The sequence below is a fragment of the Excalfactoria chinensis genome, chromosome 3, assembly GCF_039878825.1.
Source record: "Excalfactoria chinensis isolate bCotChi1 chromosome 3, bCotChi1.hap2, whole genome shotgun sequence".
NCBI lineage: Eukaryota > Metazoa > Chordata > Aves > Galliformes > Phasianidae > Excalfactoria > Excalfactoria chinensis.
Window position 1 is genome coordinate 1,856,832 of NC_092827.1, and position 26,661 is coordinate 1,883,492.

The 26,661-nt window shown below is 42.6% G+C and overlaps 2 protein-coding genes across 11 annotated transcripts; one reads left to right on the forward strand and one right to left on the reverse strand.

Moving 5' to 3' along the window:
- Positions 1 to 1,012: 1,012 nt before the first annotated feature.
- On the reverse strand, positions 1,013 to 17,008 carry MMUT (methylmalonyl-CoA mutase). 6 transcript variants are annotated; one of them, XR_011903055.1, is made up of 14 exons: positions 16,879 to 17,008; positions 15,394 to 15,805; positions 13,475 to 13,842; positions 12,613 to 12,770; positions 11,233 to 11,404; positions 10,274 to 10,522; positions 9,191 to 9,302; positions 8,124 to 8,239; positions 7,675 to 7,790; positions 4,237 to 4,368; positions 3,119 to 3,266; positions 2,832 to 2,999; positions 1,270 to 1,636; positions 1,013 to 1,200 (listed from the first exon to the last, which is right to left on the reverse strand). XR_011903055.1 is itself a non-coding variant. In XM_072331673.1 (13 exons), exons 2-13 carry the CDS (start codon positions 15,770 to 15,772, stop codon positions 1,508 to 1,510), a joined length of 2,247 nt encoding a protein of 748 aa, XP_072187774.1. In that variant the 5' UTR covers positions 15,773 to 15,805; positions 16,879 to 17,008; the 3' UTR covers positions 1,013 to 1,507. The 6 variants fall into 6 exon arrangements, 4 of the variants coding, with proteins under 4 accessions (XP_072187774.1, XP_072187776.1, XP_072187775.1 ...); XR_011903056.1 differs by having other exon boundaries at positions 1,013 to 1,171; positions 16,710 to 16,883; XM_072331673.1 differs by having other exon boundaries at positions 1,013 to 1,636.
- On the forward strand, positions 16,907 to 23,627 carry CENPQ (centromere protein Q). Of its 5 annotated transcripts, none has more exons than XM_072331683.1 (9): positions 16,907 to 17,041; positions 17,520 to 17,676; positions 19,105 to 19,162; positions 19,453 to 19,567; positions 20,468 to 20,536; positions 20,907 to 21,036; positions 21,709 to 21,828; positions 22,069 to 22,146; positions 22,567 to 23,328. In XM_072331683.1, the coding sequence occupies exons 2-9, from the start codon at positions 17,530 to 17,532 to the stop codon at positions 22,693 to 22,695; spliced, it is 846 nt and encodes a 281-aa protein (XP_072187784.1). In that variant the 5' UTR covers positions 16,907 to 17,041; positions 17,520 to 17,529; the 3' UTR covers positions 22,696 to 23,328. The 5 variants fall into 5 exon arrangements, with proteins under 5 accessions (XP_072187784.1, XP_072187782.1, XP_072187783.1 ...); XM_072331681.1 differs by having other exon boundaries at positions 19,450 to 19,567; positions 22,567 to 23,311; XM_072331682.1 differs by having other exon boundaries at positions 16,921 to 17,041; positions 17,527 to 17,676; positions 19,450 to 19,567; positions 22,567 to 23,614.
- Positions 23,628 to 26,661: the final 3,034 nt, after the last annotated feature.

The window sequence follows — 26,661 nt, forward strand, 5'->3', positions numbered from 1 at the left end:
TGGGACCGGCGCACTTCAACATCTTCATCAACGACAGATGATGGCATCAAGTGCACCCTAAGCAGGTTTGCAGATGACACCAAGCTGAGCGGTGCAGTCAATACACTGGAAGGAAGAGACGCCATCCAAAGGGACCTGGACGGGCTGGAGAAGTGGGCACATGAAAACCTAATGAGGTTCAATAAGGCCAAGTGCAGGGTGCTGCACTTGGGTCAGGGCAATCCCAGATGTTTATACAGACTGAGGGAAGATCTCCTTGAGAACAGCCCTACAAAGGATTTGGGGGTACTACTGGACAAGAAGCTGGACATGAGCCAGCAGTGTGTGCTTGCAGCCCAGGCGGCCAACTGTGTTCTGGGCTGCATTAACATAGAGGTGGCCAGCAGGGAGAGGGAGGTGATTGTCCCCCTCTACTCAGCTCTTCTGAGGCTCCATCTGTAGTGCTGCGTCCAGGCCTGAAGCCTCCAGCACAGGAAGAACATAGAACTCTTAGAGCAGATCCAGAGGAGACCACTAAGACGGTCATAGAGCTGGAGCAGCTCTGCTATGAGGAAAGGTTGAGGGAACTGGGCTTGTTTAGCTTGGAGAAGGCTCTGTGCAGACCTCATTGCAGCCTTCCAGTACTTGAAGGGAATGTATAAACAGGAGGAGGAACGGCTGTTTGTGAGGGTGGGCAGTGATAGGACAAGGGGGAATGGTTTGAAACTGAGACAGGGGAGGTTCAGGTTGGATCTGAGGAGGAAGTTTTTCCCCCAGAGGGTGGTGACGCACTGAACAGGTTGCCCAAGGAGGCTGTGGATGCCCCATCCCTGCAGGCATTCAAGGCCAGGCTGGATGTGGCTCTGGGCAGCCTGGGCTGCTGGTTGGTGACCTGCACATAGTTGGAACTGATTTATTTGAGAAACAGTGAAACACAGGAGATGTAATGTAGGTTAGAGGTACGCAGTTGCTCCTATATGGGTTATGCCAGACCCAACATTATTATCTTATTAAATGAACCAGAAACTTAGAAAAACTACTGTTTATTTACTTACACACAAGTGAGTTGAGTCTGATTAACATTAACATCAAAGTGCTGCTTAAGTCAATCACGTCTCTGCTGAACTTTAGTGATTTTGCCCGAAGACTCCAACATCTGCCAAATACAGGCTTCCAAAATTCAAATGGTTATCTGTATGCAAAAGAGGTCAACCAAAGAGCCTGAGCTGATATTTTATTTATCAGTATATCTAAAAAAAAGAAAAAAACCCAAACCAACAGCAAACCCACCTACTGAATTCCCTTGATTCCTTGAATTAATAGCTTCAGAGATAAGATTTTCTTATCGGTTAATACATAAATAATCCTCAAACAAAACAAGCAGAGAATTTACAACTTTCTTAGAAAGCACAAAGCACCAGACCATGGGGCACTGGAACCAAAGGAATGTTGCTGGCCATCCTTCACTGACGATTACATTCCAAATACGATTAATCTAAGGCTGGTTGAGTAGTGTTGCATTTCAGCATTACACGGACTGCTGCCTCTTCTCCAGGCATTTCTCAATATCATCCAACACTTGGACTGCTGCTTTAGGAATGCGAGTCCCTGGGCCAAACACATTGGTAACGCCGGCTTTATATAGGAAATCATAATCCTGTCCAGAAAGAAATGTGACATCTTTTATGTAACGGTGCAACAGAAAATTGACCCTCACAGTGACTGTATGTGCTGGGCCTGAGAAAATATGCATCAACTCCCTGAGAGAGGCAACAGAGCACCAAGGGAAATAGCAAAAAAAACCAACCCAGTAACTGGAGGAATAAAGAAATATTAAAAGCATCTACAAGAAAGGTCTTATTTGTTTATCATCAGACTGATATCAGAGGTCGAATGGATGTGACCCTGAATAACCTAAACTAAATCTGACCTAACTTCCAATTTTGAAAATGCTGCTTTGAACAAGGGTTTGGAATAGGTGACTGGCTGCTGGTGGTCCCTGCAGTCTAAGTAGCTCTGATGTTATGGTCAGCCTGAAATTCCAAAGTGACCACAGAAGCAGTTATCTAGCTTCTCTTCCTTCTACACAGGGTATTCTATGTGTCTTTCAGCTAGGATAGTAGTATCCTACTATCTTATCCTACTGGACAGAACATAGTTTGTCTCTTAGAAAAATCCTAGGAGTTCTATTTGTTCATTTTAAATGTCTGTCCTTCCTAAATCACGTACCTGACTGGTTAGAGAAGGAAAACATCAGGGAAAAGGGAGTTAAGAGAGATTTGTATGCAAAATCAATCTGAATCTCTCTAGACAGAAGACAAACCTAAAGATGTTACAGACACATCTGATTGCGAGGGAATCCAGCAAGGCTGGGAGAAATACTTAATGAGAAGGAATAAGCCTGATGACAGAGAACACGAGGAGCAGCTAACTAGAGAATGAAATGTGCAGCCTACAGCTGCTCTGATTAGCCATGTCTCTTAGTCACTGTGCCTCTTCGGAACCATTACTCTAAGTCATAAATTCTCTTCAGATGGGAGCTAGCCTTTACCAGTATTAAGCAAGGTGCTGGTAATTGAAACTAACAGAACATGAAAAACACTTCCATGAGGCTGGTCTCCTCACAGCAGAACTTAATATTCCATCCAACAAACAGTGTAAGTTAAACCAGGATATGGTGTACAGAAAGCTCTATCAACAAGATGTTGCAGCACTCTGTGACCTTCCTGCAGATCTGTGCTGAACCTGGTGATGGTACCCAGCAGCCTTCAGCACTGCATGTCACCTCTCACATAAAGAATATCTAAGAAATAGCTAAAACCAGCAAAGGTGGAAATGATACTGATGCATACCTGGGGTGGGATCACACCTCCACATATGACAAGAATGTCTGGGCGGCCAAGGGCATCCAGTTCTTTGATGAGTTCAGGCACAAGAGTTTTATGACCTGCTGCTAGTGTGCTCACACCAACACAGTGTACATCTGCATCAACAGCCTGCTGGGCCACTTCACGAGGAGTCTGTATGGAAAGAGGATTATATGACAACTAACAGCCCCAGCCTGGTTGCTGAACGAGCATTAGGGGAAAAACACTACGTTTGAAAGACATGGGATTGAACACTGCTGAGTCAGTCATACCTGGAAGAGGGGACCTATGTCCACATCAAAGCCAATGTCTGCAAATCCCGTAGCAATAACTTTAGCTCCTCTGTCGTGGCCATCTTGGCCCATCTTTGCAACCAGTATCCGGGGCCTGCGCCCCTCGTGATCCATGAACTTGGTAACTCTGATTGAAAACACCAATGATCTCATTGTTAGTCACTGCGATTCACTAGAAGCATTTCCACAAGCTTAAAATGAAAGCTGCAACTGCAGCGTAAGTTCTGTACATCAAATAAATGACCTTCCAAGTCATCGTTTGCTTATGCAGTTGGCACAGTTCTAACATTCATGTTATGTGATTACTAATCCATTTCTTGTACTTAGCATTCTGAACAATAAAATAAGCTTTTTGGAAGAAAATCACTACTTTTCTGCTTTCTACGAGGACTTAATGGGGTGAATAACCACCAACTTAAACACGATTCTTAGATTTTAAGAATCATTATGAACATTTATTTCACAAGGTTGAAGTATGGCACTAGAAATGCTGTGCACTGACACATCGCTATGTGGGAGCACTAGTTAGAGCTGAAAAGGATTAATACGTCTTCCATTCTGCACAAATACTCACTGCTTTCACACATATGACCATCTTCTGATGTTTTCTCCCTAGTGATACGACTAAGTAACAACCACAGACAGCAAGTTTTATGTTGATATCCAGGCAGATTTGAGCCTTACAATTTTAGGAACAGAAAAGAAAGAAGCTGCAGGGACGATTTGTGGGCAGCAGGTTTTACTGATAGGAATAATTAGAAATATCTGTAGAGATTACTATCACACAGTCTTCAGACAAAGCAATCCAATGTATGAGGATGTCAGACAGCGTTTCTCAGCTTTCTTTTTTAACCCCATGGCCACCTCATCTGTTTCAACAAAGCCCTCCAACCAAAAAAACCATCTCAGTGTCTGTTCAATTAACTGTTGACTTTTCTCCTACTGCACTTACTGTTTTCTTATCCTGCTTACTGGCTTACAGGTATGGGAATGCCTGTTCAGGTGGTTGTTTTGCTACAAGGAAGGCTTTTTTAAGGCACAGTAGCACGTACACCTAATGTGAGCCTGTGTTTGGCTTCCTGCAAGGCTCTTCTCACCTGTTGATAGCATGAAGGATTTCATCGCTCTCCCCAAACTCCTGTCGGTAAGCTCCGCTCACCATTCGGTCACTGGCTTTATGCTCCCCAAACACCTTCTTCATTGCATCTGTTATTTCTCCAACGGTGCACCTAAGATACAGAAACAAAGTATTAATGCTATCAGCTTACATGGAAACAGAATACAGAAATAACTGGCAGCAGCCTAAACTATTTGCCTTGCTGTAGGAGCAAAATCAGTTACATTCGCTTCCCTTGTGGACCTGCAACTCTGGACTTGCATCTCACTACTGGAACACGCAAGAGTATTTGGTAAGAAAATACTGTTCTGCTGATGTGAGAAGTGACTTTACATATGATAAGGCATCTGGGACTGTTACACGGCAAAATACTGCAGGGAATATTTTAATGCTCAGCTTGCAGGATCCTGCATCTGGACTCAAATACTAAGAAAAGAAAAAGAGCACACACAAAACCAGACTGCAACCTAACTTGCTGCTGGAATTGGTCTGTCTTGACCTTGCTGTTTATATTTTAGTACTTCTTACCTGCTTCCAGCATAGCTATTTTATTGACTGAGAAGCAGAAGAAGCTGGGAAAATCCATTTCCATGCAAGTGACAAGCTTTGTTTGCTACTTGAGACGCCGTGCATGCTAGAAATGATACACATTTTACTGTTATAGCACAATTGCCAGAAGCAAACCAGGTTGTGCTGCCTTCTCATACAAACAAATGAAACAACAGCTTCTGTTGCAAAGCATTTCGAATCTTGTGCTTAATGGATTCCACCTTTCCATGTAAAATCCCTCATGCAGAATTGTCCCCAAAAGACAACGCCGTGTTCTAATAACAATTGAGCCTACAACCAAATACTGAGGAAAGGAGTCTACTTAGAAGGGAAAAACAGCTTGTCTGTGGAGGAAGAGCAGCTCACCTAGCAGCTCCATCACAACAAACTTCTTACTTGTGGTATGAAATTAACTGGGAGCTTGCACCACATGCCGGCATCCCACTGAGCTCCTGATGAAATATATCATCAATAATAACCAGCCAGTATAAACATGTTATCTTTGAATAGGAAAAGACTAAGATAAATTGTACAAAGGAATGATTATCACTTGCTGTGCACTTTGTCAAAGCGAAAGGGACAAAAGCAATACTCTTATGCAACCCTTTGAAAGTGTTCTTACAGAGATCTGATCCATTTGACTACTGCTAAGCATCTTTCAAACCTCCTGCCATGTTACATTCACCTATAAGCTACCCTTAGGTGAAATGAGGCACTCTAAAGATTTTAATACAAATTACTCAAAGGACGCTTGGACAAGGTGCAGCTTCTCGTCCATATGCTTTCACAAGAGGATGAGCAAATGAATGGCACTCAGGTTTCCTTTGGCTGCTTGCATTTTGAGTGGGTTCTGTGTGATGCCTACCTTACACAGCCTGCCACACAGCCAATACAACAGATGGATTTTTGCTGTATCAACTGGATCCTTTGTACCTCTCAGGGATGTATTTTACTTCCTGTGGCTGCCCAGCTCTTTTGCTGCACCATCACTGGCTCATGTGTAGCATCCTCAGCAAACTTAACAGTAGTTATAATCTAAAGCTACACCAGAAGATTATACACAAGAAAAGCAACCAATGCCAAGTAATAGAAAACTCATATTACCTGTAAGTTTATGGACGAACTGGACTTAGACTTATACTCTCTTTGAATTTATTTTATTAGTAGTGCCGTAGACAGCATTAGTTTTAAAGCAACCTGTCCATGACTGTATCAGAACCTGCTGCCATCTCTGTGTAAATCTTCATTTTCACGGCATCTGTGGGATCTCATAAAGCCTAGCGAGTACCGCCTGTATCACACACTGCAGTAAAACAAATGAAAGTCTCAAGAGATAAAGAAATAGACTACCCTGAGTGTGTTCTCTTGAAAATCTCTGCACGTTGCCCTATACAGAACTCCTTGTTCACAGCACACACATCTTTCAGATACTCTTCATAGAGTCACAGAATGGTTTAGGTTGGAAGGGACCTTTAAGATCACCAAGTTCCAGCCACTCTGCTATAGGCAGGGCCATCTCTCTCTAGCCCAGGTTGTTCAAAGCTCCCCAATCAGATGCCATCATGAAGTCATTCTGTGGTCACATCCCATACTTAGCCTACATGGCTCCAAGGCAGAGATAAATTCTGTTTCATATTTGCAACTTACAAAGTATTAATGCTTTTACAGATAATAAAAACAAGGTCACTAAGGAAAGAAACCAGCAGGTAATTTGTCAGTTTTGGTACAGAAGACACGAATTCCTGGTAAATCCAACATTATCTTCCAGTGACCTCTACAATTCAAAGTCAGGCAGAGGTAGCCATGCTGCTGGATAAGTGGAGCATCATGCTGCATCACTAGCATGACAAGCTGTCTATGGGAAAGCTTGTACAGAAAGGTATTCAAAGAGTGGCTGCTCAAGGAAAGAGAATAAAGAAATCTGAGAACAAGCAAGAGGGCATTCCAAACTTGAGTGATTTTGGCTTGTTCATTTCTGAGGCGTTTAGTTAAACAAGGAACAGATGGATACGTTGTATTCTACAAACTGATGTTTGAAGCAGAAAATAGTCTTAAAAGCACCTTAAGTGGAAAAAAAAAAAACAAATATCTTCCACTGGGTTCTAAAAGAAGCCTGACTGCTCTATTCAGAAAGATCCTTCACACTGTTGTTTGTCTAAGGAAACTTATTCTCCTTCAGTGGTAAAAACATTTTCACACCAAGCTCTAGTGCAGGGAAAGATGAAGTAACGTGCTAAGATTGTGCACATCCCTTTTCACATCTCAGACACTTCTCAAGTTTCCTGACCTATGAAATGGCAGGGTGGCAGAAAAAGGTAGCTGTATCTTAAAACTGCTAAGATTCTGAGCCTGAAACAACACAATTTCTGTGTACAACATGGTTTCAGATGAGATACTTTATATTCCCATTGTTCGTCAGTAGAAATTCATGCATAGCTTTAATAGACTGTAAAATGTAACAGTCCTATCTTACAACGTCCTATGCACAAGTCCTTATTTACTTCCATCTCCAAAATAAAATCCAAAAGACCTTGAGACCAACCTCACTGACACCATACCCAAGAGTAGTTGAAAGATGAATCACAGAATCATAGTATAGCTTGGGTTGGAAGGGACCTCAAGGATCATATGGGTCCAACTGCAATCCGCCACAGGAAGGGCCACCAACCTCCACACTGAATACCAGCCCAGGCTGCCCAGGGCCCCATCCAACCTGGCCTTGAACACCTCCAGGGATGGACGGGGCATCCACAGCCTCTCTGGGCAGCTGTTCCAGCACCTCACCACTCTCACAGTAAAGAACTTCCCCCCTGAAAATGAACAACCAGTTTTTAAATAGCAGCTGGATTTTCACCTTCATCCCTAATACCTTGAACGTGCTGCTTCCACTGCAAGAGCCAGGATATTGCCTTCACCTGTGGCTGCACACTGTGTCAGAGCATCAAGGCATCGCTGAGCTGCTGCGGGGTCTCTGCTAGCCTTCACCTGAAGTAGAGAAGAAATGTTACATGCTTTGGGTGCAAAACATGGCACAGCTGTTTTCTGGCTCCTGAAATTCATATCCTCATGAGACTCTCTGAAAGGCAACGATTAAAACCAAATGAACAAAATTCAAACAAAAATGGTTTTGTTAGTACTTTGTTTCCCGGAGGGTTTCCATCACTCTACATTAACATTAATGAACTGAAATCCAGCTTCTCCACTAAAGACTAGAATGGATCCTAAGTGATTTAAGGGTCATGCTTTTGGGAAGCCACGTTTTCTGTAATATTTACTCAAGTTCTATCTGAGATTCATTTTTAAGAAGGTTTTTCCCACCTTATTAATCTTCTCAATCTGCTTGTTACGGACTGAAGAATTATCAATAGCCAGAACTTCGACCGTCTCCTCTTTTTCTAGCTGATATTTGTTTACTCCAACAATGACTTCAGAACCTATTTCCAGTGGAAACACCAAAAATTTAGAATATATGACCAAACTAGTGTGAAAAGACACAGTATTTATAGAAGAACATTTAAGTAATAAGATACAATGCTTTGCTTTATAACATTTCAAATACTTTTAAGAAATAGAAGAAGGACTTAAGTCTGTTTCTCATATTTTACTGTAAGAGATGATTATATGCATGAACTTTCAACACAGTTAACACTGGGCAGACAATTTGAAGCAGAATATTTATCTTTCAGACTCATTTAGTAGTAGTAGTAGTGCTATTTTTCTCTTCTTGAGTTTACAAAACTAAACAGAAGTGTTTGTCCTCTGCAATGCTTTGCATTTAGCTTTCTGATTTTAGCAGACAAATAAGTGAAGTTCCTACTTAAACCTGCTCTGCGTGAATTAAAATTATCACATTCAAGAACTGCATTTCAGTTTGCAGCCAATATGGACTTAACAAGTATTTTATCTGCAGTGCTTCAGAGTGTTACTCCCCTTTTCAGGACAAAAACTAGTTAAGAATCTGCTTCAAATTTATACTCAAATAAGGCTCATACAACTTCTTTCCTGTTCAAGTTATCCCTGTAGACTAGAAGAACTGAACAGAGGTACTAAACATATATATACACAAACACATTCATTACACACATACATATGTGTATACATGTACATATTTGCACATAAAAACACACCTCCACAAACACTCATTGTTTGTGATTATGTATCTATACATAAATAAAGAACTGCATCATCTCCTAATATGAAATGACTGCATTTTTCTGCTCTTCAGGACGAACAGGCACTTCTCAAGGAAACTGAGACGCTTGGCCAGATGCATTCAACACTGCCATCTGCTGGCTATCACTGTTTTACACCCAGGAACAGCAGTTCAGATGTACTACCTCAAAAAGAAAGAAAAAAATCCCTTCTTTTGCCTTCTTGCTCCCTACCAGAGTCAATCCTGGCTTGCCTTCGGGCTGCACACTCTTCAATACGAAGTTTGGGAATTCCTTCAGCAACAGCTTTGGCCATTCCACCCATTTCTTCAATCTCCTCAATGAGCTGAAGCGCAGAAGATTGAGAAAAAGAGGATTAGGAAGGTTCACAAAACGAGCTTTGCAGTTGCACTACCATCCAAATTCTCACTGCATCCAAATAATTTATCAGATCCTGAAGACAAGTGCTACGTCATGGTCCAACTCATACAAAAAGTCCATTCAATTCCAAAACACCGTGTTCAAACTGCCTACAGAGAGTGGTCATCAGACCATGCTTGGCACTATCTAGAAGCATCTTAGTTAATACAGTCCTGAAAGACTTCTGTCAGTGCAACCCACTAAACAGAGAAATCTGTATGGTGCCAGACTAGTGTTTGAGCCCCTCTTTTAGTTTAAAACCATTCCACCTTGTCCTATCACTATCTGCCCATGTAATCAGCTGGTCTCCCTCCTGCTTATAAGCTCCCTACAAGTACTGAAAGGCTGCAGAGAGGTCTCCCCCAGGTCCACCATCTTCAGGCTGAACACACCAAGCTTTCCCAACCTTTCTTCACAGGAGAGGTGCTCCAGCCCTCTTAGCATCATTGTGGCCCTTCTCTGCATCCATTCCAACAGCTCCAAGTACAGGTGGACAATTTTATTCAGGACTGCCACTCGTCAGGCTACTCTTGGGCTGTACCTTTTATTCGCAACTAATAACTAGCAAATGAAATATATTATTTGGAAGCAAAAAATAAAACTTGGCTTCCAGTAACCTCTAGTTTTTAAATATGAAGCAGAGTAACAAATGCAAGAGTAGACATAGAATCATAGAATATTGTGAGTTCTAAAGACCATCAACTCCTGGCTCCACATAGGACCATCCAAACACTGTACTTTATTATGAAGTTCATCTACAGAAAAAAAAATAAATCATTGAAGCTGAAATGTTAAATAATTCCTCCCTAAGAAGTTAAAAAGATACAAAACAGTCACCTCTCAAAAATTCTATAGCTGAAATATTCCTACAAAACATAAAAGAGCATTCAAACCAACCTTCAAAGCAGCCTCATAGACATCATTGGTGAGGCACTCCATCATGTAAGATCCCCCCCAGGGATCTGCCACCTTTGGAATCCCTGACTCCTCTTGTATTATGATCTGTGTATTGCGAGCAATGCGAGCACTCTTCACTGTAGGCAAACCCAAAGCTTCATCAAATGAATTTGTATGCAAAGACTGGGTGCCTCCAAACACTGCAGCCATTGCTTCAATTGTAGTGCGAATAACATTGTTAAAGGGATCCTGAAAGGAAAAGGAAAGCTCTAAAGATCAAAGCTTCTGCCACAGGGATGAGGTGCACTGATTTCACATATACTGCTGAACATAAATGAACGCAAGATTCCCAACAGAAGAACTGTGATCATACCAAAAGCCGAAAAAGAAAGCGGTCAATGGGAGACATCCAATGAAACTGATATATCACTCAACAGTATTTCAAGCAAAGAGATTAATCAATAAAGCAAGCCAGAATTTTTGATGTACAGGCAAACTGGTCACAATAATAAAGCAAAGCACAATTTATATTTAGTTGGGTTACAAATAGCTTAATTAATTCAAAGTAGAGGTGGTGGAAGAGGCAGGATTCCTCCAACCCAGCATCTGAAAGTCTCAGAGAACATTTGGAGAACAGGTCACGAGACAAGATCCATTTTGGAACCACATTTGCTCAATATTTTCACTAATGATAGTATTACACAAAGGCAGGAGTTACTGTTGAATTCATGGATACATCAATGGATGTAAACATTTCAATAGCTGCATTGTGTGCAGGAAGCTTCAGGGTAAAAGAAGAATTATTATGATCTTAGAGAGGGGAAACTGGGTAACCTGTGTCCTAAGACAGTGAAGAACAACTCAATGCAGGTGCCTGTAAACAGCCCGCTTTAAGATATACACCATGAGAACATGTTTTAATAACAGAGTACAATTTCTAACAGAGTACAATTTCTAACCTGCTCAGTGAGTGACCAGCCTGAAGTCTGACAGTGAGCTCTCAGCAGCAGAGATTTGGAATCTTTGGGCTTGAACATTTTCTCTATCAAGTGAGCCCACAGCTTCCTCCCTGCTCGAAGTTTAGCTATTTCCATATAGAAGTTCATGCCGATTCCCCAGAAGAAGGAGAGCCTGTAGTAAGAGTACAGGAACAGGATAAAGCCTTAAAACAATCTAAAAACTCAATTTCAGTAAACGATAAGAGCTATAACAAAGCCCCCAATTAATTTAACTTTACAGATTCACGTGAGATGATAGGAACATGTCATTTGATGCCATTTGCAACAGAAGGCATGCATCTATGCCAATAAGCAGTCTTAACTTTGAAACGAGGCAACTGCAGGCAAACTGCCAGCAGTTATGGTTTCTGGAACTGCTAAGATGTGCCCTGGGTCTGATGTGGGGGAGCCCTAAGGGAAGAACTGCTCTAGCACGTCACTAATACAGACACTGACACTGCAATGCTAGGGAATTATGCTGGACACAATCTACTTGTGTGGCTACTGCTCACAAACTACTTACGAGCAGAAGTCATCCCAGACTTGTAAGTACACTTCCATCCTCCTTCTTTTGACAATTTTAGGCCAAATCCAACATCTGCTTAATGCTGACGTAAAGGCTGATTAATCTACTTCTTTTTTATTTGTAACTTCTAAGATTCATAAAAGCAAATAGTTAAAGTCAATAAAACTCAGGATACTAAAAGTGAAGCGAACTGAAGGTAACAAATTCATGGTATATTTTATAGAATGGCCTGTGTTGCAAAGGCCCACAGTGCTCATCCAGCTCCAACCCCCTGCTGTGTGCAGGGTCGCCAACCAGCAGCCCAGGCTGCCCAGAGCCACATCCAGCCTGGCCTTGAATGCCTGCAGGGATGGGGCATCCACAGCCTCCTTGGGCAACCTGTTCCAGTGCATCACCACCCTCTGAGTGAAAAACTTCCTCCTAATACCTAACCTAAACCTCCCCTGTCTGAGCCCCTCACAGCACCTCCATCACCAGAAACTAGAAATCTCCATTCCCAGTTTGACAGTGAGGCTGTCTCTGTCGACATGATCCACTTTGGTTTTGTCACAGATCTTAGAAACAGTGTTCAATTCATCTGACACCTACAGCTTGACTGTGCAACAGGCTGTATGAACTCACTGTACAGGGCAACGAACAGTGTTATTGTGTTACAAATATACAGTGTTTTTTGTTACAAAGTTTCAAAGGCAGGAAAATACATTTGCAGTAAGAGCCTTGCAAATATTACTGGTACACATAGAAATGCTTAAGATTAAAATTAAACTGTAGGGATTTTACCAAAAAAAAAAAAAAGAGTATGATATTTAGCTCACCTTGGTGCAAATTCATCAATGGTAAGGCCGGCTTTCAGTCCAGTTCTGCAGTATTCCAAGCCATCTGCTATAGTATAAGCTAATTCCAGAATGGCATCAGCTCCTGCCTCTTGCATATGGTATCCACTGATTGAAATGGAATTAAATTTCGGCATATACTGCAAAAAGAAAAGAAAAAAAAGTGTATGAAGAGAGGAGGAAACCTGATAGTAGTGCTAAAAGCACTCACAAATAATCCACTACCTGTAGATTGCAAATACAACATGTTAGCTGTTCTGTGCGGATGCTTATTTCACACACTTTCCCATGCTTTTACTACTTTTCCCATGCTTTTACTACATTGTGCTTTATTTATTGTTACTCATCATCACTCTCTTCCTCAAGGTGTCCCAACTCTTCTATGAAAATGCAATTCAGAAAACAACTGGTAGCACTGAATTTCCAGGGCATAAATCCAGGCCTTCACTCCTTTCTTCATCTGCTTTCTATGCTTTATATCACAGCACAAGGCCTTTAGATTTTCTACCTCCTTGCTCCTCTTGCAGCTGAATAATGCTTCTTAACTATGTGGCTTCTCCCTTTGTACAGCAAAAAGCCTCTCTACTCCTTGTATCCAAGCTTCCTGACACCCTTTCAGGCTTGTCTGAATTCGATTTTGATTTGAATTTACTTAATCCTAAAATTTATAAATGTTTGCAAATGATTTGAGACCTTAACTTGTCTTGATTTGTCTTCCCATCTTCTTCCACAATTGCATCTTTGTTCACTATGGCAGGTCTTCCCGTTCTCTGCTTTCTCCTGCAAAGCCCCTTATAGTTAACCAGGTATAAAAATGAAGTAAATACACTTAAACAATAAATACCTTTGAGGTGTACTGGAAGATGTCAGCAATAATCCTCATTGATGGTTCTGGAGGGAAAATGTACGTATTTCGGACCATGAACTCCTTCAGTATGTCGTTTTGGATTGTCCCTGTCAGCTTGGCTTGAGGCACTCCCTGTTCTTCCCCAGTTACAATGAACGTTGCCAGCACAGGGATGACTGCTCCATTCATTGTCATAGAAACTGACATTTTCTCTAAAGGAATTCCATCAAAAAGGATTTTGGTGTCTTCCACCGTATCAATGGCAACTCCAGCCATTCCAACATCCCCTCGAACTCGTGGATTATCTGAATCGTAGCCACGATGGGTGGCTAAATCAAAAGCCACAGACAACCCCTGTTGGCCAGCTAAGTGCAGAAAAGAAAACAAAAAAAAGAAGAAAAAAAGAAGAAAAAAAGATTCAGAAGTGTTGAATTAGAACTGGATCTCAACTCTTTGAAAGGGTGGATAATAGCAGGACAAGGGGAAATGGTTTGAAGTTGAAGGAGAGAAGATTTAGGTTGGATGTTAGGGGGAAGTTCTTTACTATGAGAGCGGTGAGGTTCTGGAACAGCTGCCCAGAGAGGCTGTGGATGCCCCGTCCATCCCTGGAGGTGTTCAAGGCCAGGTTGGATGGGGCCCTGGGCAGCCTGGGCTGGTATTCAGTGTGGAGGTTGGTGGCGCTGCCTGTGGAGGATTGCAGTTGGACCCTCATGATCCTTGAGGTCCCTTCCAACCTTCCACAAGCCATTCTGTGATTGATCTAATTTTATTCAGTTTATTTTTCACCACTCAGGTTTGTGCAATAAAATCATTCTTTGCTGATTCTTGCTCAGATGTCTCCAAAGTCATCTAATAGATGGTAATTTTCAACTTGAAAAGCTTAGTTGAACAAAAGATACTGTAGTCTTTCCATCTCAGCCATGTAATCAGCTTACTGTGCTTAATGCATTACTCAGCCACAAATTCTAAACACGTATAAACAGCATCAGGGTTTGCAAACAGAAATACTGCTTAGCTGAAAACACAAGTGTGATAAACCACACCACATTAACTTTTCTCTGCCCCAAATAAAACATATGAATACAGACCATTGCCATGGCTTGAATCACATATGCAGAGAGAGAAAATTGTCCATGTAAGCAGGGAACCAGACAGTTAGGGCTCTTTGTTGCTGAGATGTGAAAGCAGTACCTGAAACTCTACAAATCCCAGACATCCATCAGCACTGCTGCTCCTGAAGAAACTACACTCCATTCCTTTGCCCATCAGCCTCTTTATCACCAGCAGAACTCTTTGCTGTCAGATTTCAGCCTCTATTGCTCAGCTAAAAACTAGGTGTTAGTCCTGAAGCACAGTGACAACTTTCAACTGTAAGAGAGCGTGGACTCAGAGGCTTTTACAAGTGAAAATACCTGCTGCAAAGCAAAACCCACTGCAGAAATACTGCAATGAAAACACCAATCTTTTATGAAGCTGGCCTTATCAGTACAGCACGAATGACACTACGCATATGTATTTATGTGAGCTTATTTAAAACTGATAATATGAGATGGGAACCTAAAATGTCAGAATGAGCTAATTTCAGACACCTGACAAAGCTCAGATTTTTTAGTCTCTACAAGCTTCTACATGCTCACAAAATGAGTGAAGCTTTCCACAAATTCTCTACTCTTTGGACCCTGGGATGCTGCCCAATTTTGTCATTTAATATTATAGCATTTAACATGTTCATCTTTCCATCTCAATAGGAACATGAAGTAAGGAGAGTTTCAGAAATGATCCAGCACCGTTGGCAAGAACCTGTCAGAAATCAAAACTCAACAGCATTCCGTGATCACATTTGCCATATAATTTTTCATGTGAATGTCTCCCATTGCTCAGCTCGGTGATGTCTTCCCCCAGCACAGCTGTCTTACCTTTTATGTTGTCCTTGTAGAACTTGTTGCTCTCCTCCACAGTGCTGAAGCCAGCATACTGGCGGATGGTCCATGGCCTGTATGTGTACATGGTTGGGTACGGTCCTCGAGTGAAAGGTTTCACCCCTGGAAGTTCCTCAGGAAGCTCTTTTGTGTCTCTTTTGGAATACAAGGGCTTGATGTCGATCCCTTCTGGGGTATGCCAGATTAAATCCTTTGGATTCTTGCCTTTCAGCTGCTTTTCAGCAAGGGCAGCCCATTCAGGGTGCAGTGGCTGCCGGTGCATTGAACGCCATGTGAGCCTGTAGGCTGGAAGCTGAGCTGAGCAGACGCAACGGCAGGACTGCAGGTACAGAAGAGCATCCTTGGCTCTCAGCATCTTTGACCCGGTGGGAGGCCAGTATGGTGTGAGCTGAAGGGATTTAAACCACGTATTTTATATTATCATATAAATCCGACACGGGAGAAGTATGCGTGACAGCTCAAGCAATCTGCTGAAGCCAAAACAATTACTCAGGGATAAACAGGAGTGTATTATTCACTTGTTAATTTGACAGACATCCTCTTCCCTTGCCTATATTTTCCTCTAGCAAGGAAAGACATCCCTGCAGCTCATCTACAGCCACACATGAAACACATAACTTATTTTGGCCCCAAAACAATGCATCATTAACCAGCCAGCCAAAGTCATAGCATCACAGAATCATTAAGGCTGGACTCTATCATCACCGTGCCCACTAAACCATGTTCCTCTCTGACACACCTACATGGTTCTAGAACGCTTCAAGGGACAGTAACTCCCACAGTAACTGCGCAGCCTCTTCCAATGTATTACCACTCTAATGTAGAATAAATACTTGCTAATATCCAACCTGACCCTCCTCTAGTGCAACTTGAGGCCATTAGCTCTTGTTCTATAGCTGTTACCCGGGGGGCAGAGGCTGACACCACCTCACCACAACCTTCCTTCAGGGAGTAGCAGAAAGCAATAAGGTCACGCTTGAATCTCCCCTTCTCCAGCTCCCTCAATCCATTCCCCATAACCTCCACATTCAATACCAGCCCAGGCTGCCCAGGTCCCCATCCAACCTGGCCTTGAACACCACCAGGGACGGACGGGGCACCCACAGCCTCTCTGTGCAGCTGTTCCAGCACCTCATCAACATGAACCTCCTCACACCCAACGTGAACGTCCCGTGTCTCTCCTAATCGACAGAGAGACCGGAGATAAACACCCACCCAAGCGGCGGACACCACAGAGCCCCGCTCGGCCCCACAGCCGGGCCCTCCGCTCCCACAGCCCGCCCTACACACACCCCCTCGGTGACCAATAGGAGTAGGAACGGCGATTTGAGGCCTCCCTGAGGACTCCCAGCCCTGTCTGACGGGGAACGAGAAAACCAGAAGGCTCGGAACCGGGCTCCGAACCGACCCCAGAGACACCCCGGCCCCAGCAGCGCCGCTACCCGCTGTCAGCCCCCTCACCTCTCGCTGCACTGCGCATGCGCGTATTCCCGCCCCTCCTACGCAGAGGGCGGTGGCTGCCAATGCGCATGCGCCGGCTTGGGCGCGCGATACGGTTTGCCAACGGCTCGTCGGGTTAGACGCAAGTAGGCCGCGGTGGGATCGCTGAGCAGGCGGCAGAGTGGTGAGTCTCCGGACAGGGTGAGGTGTTGGAGGGGTGGGTGGATGTTTCTGCTTTGTAATCCGGTACGGGGTCTGCAGAACGAGGAAGGGGGTTTTGCGATCAAAAACTACAATCCCCAGCATGCTTTTCGCGCGGCGCGTGCGTAGCGCAGCTGCCGTCGGCCCCGGTGCATGCTGGGGGTTGTAGTTTGAGGGTCGGCACAATGGCGGCCATTGGCTGCTGTGTAGCTCCTATCTGGAATGGTTGTATCATGGGGGTTCCTTAATTGGGCCGGTTGAAGGGCGATATGAGGGGCGATATGAGGGGCGATATGAGGGGCGATATGAGGGGCGATATGAGGGGCGATATGAGGGGCGATATGAGGGGCGATATGAGGGGCGATATGAGGGGCGATATGAAGGGCGATATGAAGGGCGATATGGGCTGACTGGAGTTGGGTTGGTGGGTTCTTCGTGTTGTTTCCTCCCGTTCTGTGTAGCTTACAGACCATGAAACGCCGCCGGGCATCTTCTGAGAAAAGGGGAGAGACCCCTGGAACAGCAAAAAGAGCCACCAAGTCACACAAGCAGCAAGGAGCTACCAGCCAAACGAAGGGAACGGGGGGCAAAGGGAATAAACGCAGTCAGAAAAGAAAGGTAAGTCGTTATTATGGTTAAAACAAACTAGAAATGTAACCTAAGAGGGAGTTCTGCCTGCTTTTCTGGTTGCACTGATAATGAATCTCTCATTAAAGCTAGTCCTTGTGAGGAAATGCCCATACAGACAATGACCAAGGCCATGAGGTCTAACCTTTTGTCTGGACAAAGAGGAACTGTCTTTGGCCACGTATAAAATACATAGGCTGCTCAGAAATAACGCCTTGTTACAAAGAGTATAATGCCACCATTTGATAGAGCAAATTCTCAGCTACAAAGTGCTGTTTTTCAACGTAGCCACCACCATTAGGTATGGATTTTCACTAGTCATGAACCTTCATGTTACCCTCATGAAAATCTACACCAGTGGAGGTGACCACTTTCGCTGTCCCCCACTGCTGATGTGCACCACCAACCCCTCACTGTGATGTCAGTAATGTCTGTATGTAATGGGCTATTGATGGGAAGGTTCAACCTCTACTGCCACTCCAGTAACATCTGACTCTGATATCATGGGCCAGCATAATAAAACAGGAGGCAAAACTTTCAGAGCAGCCCTTCCATGTACTATAATTGATGGGTATAAGCAACAGGTTTTTTTATTTTCTTTATTTTTATATTTTTATTCAAACGTAAAATGAGAGAAAGCAACAAAATCATCAAACCAGAGGGATACGTGACCTGTTCTTTTGACACTAATGTATCAGGCAGGTTCGATGGCTGTGGCTCCCATTCATAGTGAGCTCTCAAGGTGTTTCTAAGGGGTTTTCAATGAAATTTTGTGCTTCGTCCTTGAGAGTAGTTGTTCACAAATGTACGTACTGCCAAAAAGAGTTGACATGAATAAGGCATGATTGTGGATCGAGGGATACCTCTCCCTGGAAAGACAGTGCTTAAACAAATCTCATAAAGAAACGTGATCTGATTTTTTTTTGGTTGAATGTCTGATTGCAACCCCATACAACCCATCTGAAATCTGCAGATAATACATCTATGTTAACAAAGGTGTAGTTGCAAATACGCCAAAAAAAATGATGTTTTTTTCATCAATCTTGAAATCTGTTCTCAAACTCCTTTATCGGAATGGAAAGCACAGCTACGTATCTTTCGCTGTTCACAGGACTGAGTTAGCCAATGCATGAAAATGCATAACATTAATTGCCATCACTTGAGTTAGCACAGTCCTGGTTAGCCAATAATATTGTGTATTTTATGAGCCGTCCTTCAAACAGGAGCAACAAAGAAGAATGAGTTGCTTTCCTGAACCTGCTTGAGATGAATTACAACGTTATGGTTCAGAAAACTGATTTGGTTGTTGACCACTGCAGTGCTTTCATGTTTTATAGCAGGTTTCTGGTAGTAAATAAGCGGTTGCACAGTAAAGGATGTTTCTAACTTACAGCGTTTGTGGTAAATATCTCTTTTCAGCATGTCACTCAGGCAGTCAGAAGGAAAGATGAGGAACATGATGATTCTTCCTCCGCAGGTCAGATTGTGTTCTTCCCTTATTTTTTTGTCTCATACAAGTATAGTGCTGGTAGTAACTGCTCTGCTGAAGTCATAGATGTTTAAGGTATGTCATTGAAATAAGTCAGAGGGGACTTCTTATTTTCTGAACAGTAACAGTGAATATTTGCAGTACAGCCTTGCTGTAGGAAGAAACCTGTTTCTATGAACCATTACATCTTTGTCTGCTACATGAGCGAGCTGAGTCGTGAGGCTGTTTACCAACGTTTGGCAAACCATTTCTTTTTCTTTCTGCTTTTGTGTTAGAAGAAGTAAAAGGTCATTCAAAAAAGGTGAAGCTATCCAGTGCTACGCTAGGATCATGGCAACCGCTCTCAGATAGCAGCAGGAAGTTTCTGGAAAGAGTAATGGACTCAGGAATACTGTAAGTGTTGAATATCCTGGTGATTCTTTTCTGCTTCACAAGGAATAGACTAAAAGCATAATACTGCCTAGGTCAGGAAAGTTTTGGAGCTCTTTTGGGTGATATAGTTGGTTAGATACATTTTTACCTGTCATAGAATCATTTAGGTTTGAAAGGACCATTATGATCAAGACCAACCATCATCTAACTCTACCAATTCCATTACTGAGCCATGTTCCTAAGCACCCCATCCATGTATCTGTTAAATACCTCCAGGGCTGGGTGCTCTACCACCTCCCTGAGCAGCCTGTTCCAATGCCTAGCTGCCCCCTCCATGAGAACGTTTTTCCTGGTCCTCAATCTAAACCTCCCTTGGTACAACTTGAGTCTGTTTCCTTATGTTTTATCACCTGAGAAAAGAGACGAACACCCACCTCGCTCCAATCTCCTTTCAGGGGAGTTGAAGAAAGCAGTCAGGTTTTTCTTCAGTCTTCTCCAGACTGAACAACTCTTTTCCCCTCAACCTCTCTTCATATGTCTTACTTCATCTGCTTCACTGCTGTTCTCTGCGCATGCTCAGTCAAGGCAACTCAGTGTTTTCCCTGTAGATGGGTCCAAAACTAGACACAGTACTTGAGATCTGGTCTCACCTGTACTGAATACAGAGGGGCAGTCACTTCCCTAGTACTGCTGGGCACTGTTTCTGCTGAGAACCAGGATGCCATTGGCCTTCTTGTCCAACTGGGCTCATTGCTCACATTCACAGGGCTGTTGACCAAAACCCTCCATGTTGATGTATGATGTAACACTTAGTCTGAAGCAAGGAATTTTCATCTAGAGAAGTTGTGACTGTTTCTGCTCGTCTTGATATGTTCTTTCTGTTTCCAGCCTTTCTGATAAAATGTTTTCCTTTCTTTCCAGATCTATTTTGTGCCAACAAAGTAAGGGAAAAGAAGACATTCAGAAACACCTCAATTTGCTGAAAGAAAGGTAAGAAGTTATAATTTGGGGTCTGGTCATCTGGTTTACTGTATGTGTGGTGTGACGGCAGTCAAGATGATCTGCTCCGTGACTTTCCCTGGCCCTGAGATTGGACTGACAGACTTGTAATTCTCCAGATCCTCTTTCATGCCTTTCTTGTTACATTTGCTAACCTGCAATTCTAATGAATTTTAGAGTTCCACTTTGGAAAATAACCTAAGGCAGCTTTTCTTCTTCCCATCTTGATCCTTTTATTTCACTGGCAGCAATTGATCTAAATTGTTTTGTTTCTTCACAGAGGAATCATTAGTTAATTTTCTTTTTATTTTGCAAAAAAACTCATGACAGGTTATTTTTTTTTCTTCTTTTTGTTATGAAGGGTGCTGAGAGTCTTCAAGACCTTGAAGGTACCCTCAGGGAAGCTGAGCAACCTGAACAATGTCCTGAGCTTTCAAGTGGCACAGGAACAAATGCTTGAGAAGAATGAAACAGCTTTGGTACAATTGCAGGTATGAAATGGGCAGAAGGGAAGGAAATTAGTTTTAAGCTTCTGCTATTCACAGAATGGCCTGAGTTGAAAAGGCCCACAGTGCTCATGCAGCTCCAACCCCCTGCTGTGTGCAGGTCACCAACCAGCAGCCCAGGCTGCCCAGAGCCACATCCAGCCTGGCCTTGAATGCCTGCAGGGATGGGGCATCCACAGCCTCCTTGGGCAACCTGTTCAGTGCGTCACCACCCTCTGGGGGAAAAACTTCCTCCTCAGATCCAACCTCAGCCTCCCCTGTCTCAGTTTCAAACCATTCCCCCTTGTCCTATCGCTATTTCTTAGTGTGCTGTAACACTGTAGTAAGACTGCTGGCTATACCTGCACTGTTGTGAAGGTGCAGTCTGCTGTTTATCACCAACCTTTGCTGCAGAACAGAGTATCTTTTAGCTGTTTCTTTTACTGTCTCTTTGAAGAAGAGACAGTAAACTGTGAATGACTTACAAAGTACTAATGAAGATGGAACTTATTAAAGAATCTTTAAGTTCAATTGCTGTTCTGTTTGTTTATTGTGGGTTTCTTTTTCCCTGTTCTTCAGGACAGTGTATGTAGAGGTTTTTATACATTTTCTTACGTACAGAATTCTCACCTTTGCTAAAGTTGATGCTGTTCTGGTTTTGTTGATATTTCATCTTAGGAAGAAATAAATAAAGCTGAGAAATCAGCAGAACACACAGAAGAAACTATGCTGAGGCTGCAGCACGACATCCAGGTGCTCAAAAGCCAGTTAGAAGAAGAAGAAAAAAAGGCCAGGAAGGTACTGACAGTAGGTGTTGCTGCATTACAGGAGAAGCTGTCTTAAGAGCTAGCAGAACCAATCTGTTTTGTAGAGGATGTTGTGTTAGGAAGGCCTCATCTGCCTTTGGGAATGTACCTTTTCAGTTTTTCAGCTAAAGTTGCAAAATTAAATAACACTTGGGTAATGACAGTTTATTTTCTTACTTGTGTTTCTGATATTTGTTTGTACTTATTTGTTTTATCTGCTTTTCCCTTCTAGCTGTTCTGGGAAGGTGAAACTAAAGAACTCCACCTTCCAGAACTCCCCAAATCCAGTTTACAGGCACCCACTTTGCAGGTGAGTGTGGAGTATATTTTCAGATGCAATTTGATTGAGAGAAGGAAGGCAGCAGAAAGTTTGTTTATTATTTAACCAGCTCCAGAGGTGCTCATCTATCTGAAAGATTTTTGTGTTTCCTTTCTTTTTGTTCAGAGCATATAATTGTGTTTTAAAAACAGAATGAAGCCCTAGACAACATGCCACTTAAAGGAATACTTGTCTTGTGTTTGGAACCCTATGGTCCTTCCTAGGCAGCATGTAATCATTTCAGAAGCATATATATGGATGGAAGGAAGCCTATCTCATTCTGTGCCTTTGAATCTTGTATTTTTAGCTGTATCTAAATACAGCTAGGCTGCATGAAAGTGTGATACAATGAAATTCCTTTTGGACTCAACGTAATGAGTTTTTTTATTGCCTATTATTCTTTCTTTTCAGGAAGAAATTTTGATGGTAAAAAATCAGAAGGGTCTTTTAGAGGATATGAACACTATTCAGCAGTCAGCTGATATGAGGAATATGTTGACGTTCATTGAAAAGATCTATGAGAAGGTGGACGTTGTTTGAGAAACGAGTCTTCTCTGAAACAAGAGTTATGCCAGCGTGCTCTGTGTTACAGTGGGATGCTGGTCATGGAAATGGCACTTGGTTCTTCATGGCTTTACTGTTGTGCTGCTGAATGTAATACAAGCTGTAAATTTGTATCTGCATTTTATTTTCTTGGACCTGTTATTGCTTCTTCTAATGCTGAAATCTGTTGTCTTAGGAGAAGGAAGGGAAGAAGTTGGCACCTGTGTATCCATAGATAATTTTATACAGTAAAGTAACGTGTTCTATTTGGACTTTCTGTATTTTATCTGTAAATTGTTGAAAGCAATACCTCTTAAACTAACACTTGTTTTGGGATTAAGTCTACTTTAAACCTGAAATGCAGTACAAATATGTTTATCTCGCACTCAGTTGCAAGGCTCCTTATCAACTTTTTATTTAAAAGTGACCTAATGAAGCCTCCGTGTCAGGAGATAAAAAATTCCTGTTGAATTGGTAGAAATTGTTCATTTCTGTTTATGTTTTAGAAGCAGTGAACATGAAAAATACACTTGTATGTTGTTTATGCTCATGACTGGAGAAAGCTGGTAGGAAAACAATGGAGCAAGTTTCCAAACTGCAAGTTGTGTGCTCACCTCGTTTCATTCATTTCCAGTTATTTTCCAGATTTAGTGAAAGAAAACGAAGTCAAACATCCATTTTCACATGCGTTTTCATCTCCTGTATTTTTATCCAGCATAGAGTTTCTCCCATAAACAGTTGAGCTATTAAATGGTGCTTTCTCCAGCCAGCTGGAACATAGTGCTCTTTACAATGACTTTACACACAGATGCCTGTTCTTTTGCTTACAAGAGACTACTGCTCTTAATAAGTCATGAGATAATCATCTCATAATTCCTTCTACGTTTAGGAGAAGGAGTAAAATGTTTCTTAATACCTACTCTAACTTTGGATCATGCTGGGGGAGTTACTGACATAATTGTACATTGTTTATAAGATACTGGCTATGGTTAGGTGAGCTGCAAGCATCAGATTTCATAGAATCATAGAATTACAAGGTTGGAAAGGACCTACAAGATCATCTAGTCCAACCATCCTCTCATTTGTTGAGATACTGCAAGAATACTGATCCACGTTCCATATTGGCTCTACCTTGTGCTGAAATTAAGCATCCTTCTGCACTCTCTGGCTAATAACATTTCCACATTGCTTCTATAGACTCTACTTTATGGTATTAGTTACCAAGTCCTGGCCAAAATGGCAATATATGTTAGTGCTGTCAAGGTCAACTGAGCATTGAGCAGAAACTCAGGGCAAATGTGGAGGTGTCACCTGAGCTCATGCTTTGGACTGCATAGCTTAATTGTTATTCTCTCTAACTCCAAATTTATTATTACAATTTGGAGCTATGAGGCAGAACACCTAAGTGTTCAGGTGGTCTGTCAGTGCAATGTTTATTTCTAATCTGAAAATACTTCCAGATATAGAGTTATAAGAGCTTTCCTTATGTAATGTAGCTATTAAACACGTGTTGCCTCTAGGTATAGTTAGTTATGTATGTGCTGACACAGTGCTATGGTGAAGTAGCAGCAATTTTCCCCTTGAGCATGGTGAAAAAATGCAAGTGGGAGCTTTAAAAAAGGTAAATGTGATTGGGGAATGGGCTTTTCTGTTGTTTTAATTTCTACATTTGCTGAATGAATACATGAAGCAGTGGGAGGGCTTGATCCTGGTGGTGGATCAAATGGATGCTGGAAGGTGGCTTCTTATCTAAACACCAAGGTCTTGAGTTGAGCAGTCTGAGCTTCAGCAGGTTCTTTTCTTTTCTGCTTTTGTTTGGGAGAAATTCTCTTTGCAGTATCGATTCCATAAACATTTTGTTTTGCTTTGTCAACAGAAGTGTCAGGAAAAGCAAAAAGCACGCAGATATATCTTTCTCATGCTCTTGGTGAGGGGAGAATTCTCCTATGCTATTCATGGCGATGGCTCAGCAAATAGCAGTGTTCTTTGCAACAGCACAAGGCCAAAGGGCCCTAATGTGTTTGCGTGCCAGCCCTGAGCCGTGAGTACTGCTCAGCTCCCGCTGTCTGCTGGGGGAGGGCAAACTGTGAAGCGGGATTGACCGGGAGTTACATTTGCTCTCAGTCAACTTCCACTACCTTGTACCGTCACCAGCAGGTGGGAGCCTTCTGCCAGCTGGAATCTGCAGACAGTGTTTATGCAATATTTGATAGCTAGTAAGAAAGTGTTCCACAAAAGCAGCAGATATTTGCCAAAGTTGTTTGCTGTGTTTACCTAGGTTATATAGTTACAGAAAAATCAGGAATGATCTTTTGGGGTTTCTGGACTAAGGTCAACTTGTTTACTGCTCGGGAAAAGTCTTAAACCAACTGTTATTTCTTCTCTATCTGTGGTAGACATGTAGGATACATCCACCTTAATAAACATGTGTACAGGGCTGTAGTGTTGGAAGTCTTCCATCGTTGCAGAAGATCAGTAGCTGCTTAACAGATGCAAATGTTGTGTAGTGGAGAAAGATTTTGTTTTGTCTCAAGGTGAGATGCAGTCAGACAGCTGCTGTGTTTGAGAGCAGCGTACCCAAAGCATCCAATAGATGGAGTACTGTCATAATTACTGTCATTGGCCCTTTTGGTGGCCAGCAGTCACTGATTTATGTGAAAGGGCACCCTCAGGAAAACACAATATAGTTGTATCAACTCCTTCAAGCACTGAGGTCATGCCTTCAGTTATCTCGTTAGGCCTTCAGAATCTTTATTTGTAAGATATTCAAGATTGGGATATGGACAGGCTGGATAGCTGGGCTGAGGCCAATGGGCTGAAGGTCAAAAAGACCAAGGGCCAATTGTGTAAAGTTCAAGTAGACAAAATTCCACGTCCTGAACTTTGGTTACATCAACCCCAGGCAACTCTACAGGCTTGAGGCAGAGTGGCTATAAGACCGTGTGGAAGAAAGTGACCTGGGTGTGTTAATTGATGCTTGGCTGAACATGAGCCAGCAGTGTGCCCAGGTGGCCAAGAAAGCCAAATGGCAACCTGACTTGTATCAGAAATAGTGCTGTCAGCAGGAGCAGGAGGTGATTGTCTCCCTGTACTCAGTCTGGTGAGGCTGCTCTTTGAGTGCTGTGTTTTGAGCCCTTCACTACAAGAAGCACTCCAGGCCGGGCTGGATGGGGCTGTGAGCAACCTGGTCTGGAAGGAGGTGTCCCTGCCTACAGCAGAGGGTTGGAATTGGATTATCTTAAAGGTCCCATCCAACTCAGACCATTCTATGATTGTTTAATCTGTAGAAGAAGTAGCTCAGGGGGCACCTTATCACAGTCCCTAGCAGCTCGAAAGGAGGTTGTGGCAATGGGGGGTTTGACCTCTGCTTCTGCACAATTAGTGATAGGATGAGAAGGAATAGCCTCACGTTGCACCAGGGGAGATTCAGGTTTGATATGAGGAAAAATCTCCAGAAGAGTGGTCTGGTGCTGGAATGGGCTGCCCAGGAAGGTCATTTTCTAAAGCTGTTCTCACTGACTTTTAATACTTGTTCTCTTGTCAAATCCTTTTTCAAACTTTGCCTTCTGCGGAACCCACCCTGTATTTTCATACATGTCTGCTAACATGTACAGCTCAGAGGCAGAAGAAGAAATGAAGTTTCTCTGTTATTTAGCCCAGATTAGACAGTTAGTTAAGTTGATCCATGAGTCATCAATGATTCTGGTCCGCAAGAAGTGCCCTCTCAGTAAATGTTTTCTTTTTATGGTTTAGTGGCTTGTGGTAGCAATGCTAATGGAAGGATGGTTGGACTAGGTGATCTTGTAGGCCCTTTCCAACCTTGTGATGCTATGATTCTAAACAAAGAATAACATTTTGGTTTAGGTGTACTGAAGACCTTTATTAGGGTGCAGCGTTGTGAATCTTTTTTGGCCAAAGGAAATCATGAAGAAGTCATAACATTTTCAAGTCGGTTTTATGCTG

What these genes read in the sequence shown, in the direction of transcription:
- MMUT (XM_072331673.1), bottom strand. Translation starts at nt 15,772, where the DNA reads ATGCTGAGAGCCAAGGATGCTCTTCTGTACCTGCAGTCCTGCCGTTGC. An exon ending in CTACAAGGACAACATAAAAG is followed by an intron (nt 13,843 to 15,393) that starts GTAAGACAGCTG and finishes TTCTGCACTTAG; the next exon opens with CTGGCCAACAGGGGTTGTCT. An exon ending in TCTTCCAGTACACCTCAAAG is followed by an intron (nt 12,771 to 13,474) that starts GTATTTATTGTT and finishes TTCTTTTTGCAG; the next exon opens with TATATGCCGAAATTTAATTC.
- CENPQ (XM_072331680.1), top strand. An exon ending in GTAATGGACTCAGGAATACT is followed by an intron (nt 19,568 to 20,467) that starts GTAAGTGTTGAA and finishes CTTTCTTTCCAG; the next exon opens with ATCTATTTTGTGCCAACAAA. An exon ending in CTCAATTTGCTGAAAGAAAG is followed by an intron (nt 20,537 to 20,906) that starts GTAAGAAGTTAT and finishes TTTGTTATGAAG; the next exon opens with GGTGCTGAGAGTCTTCAAGA.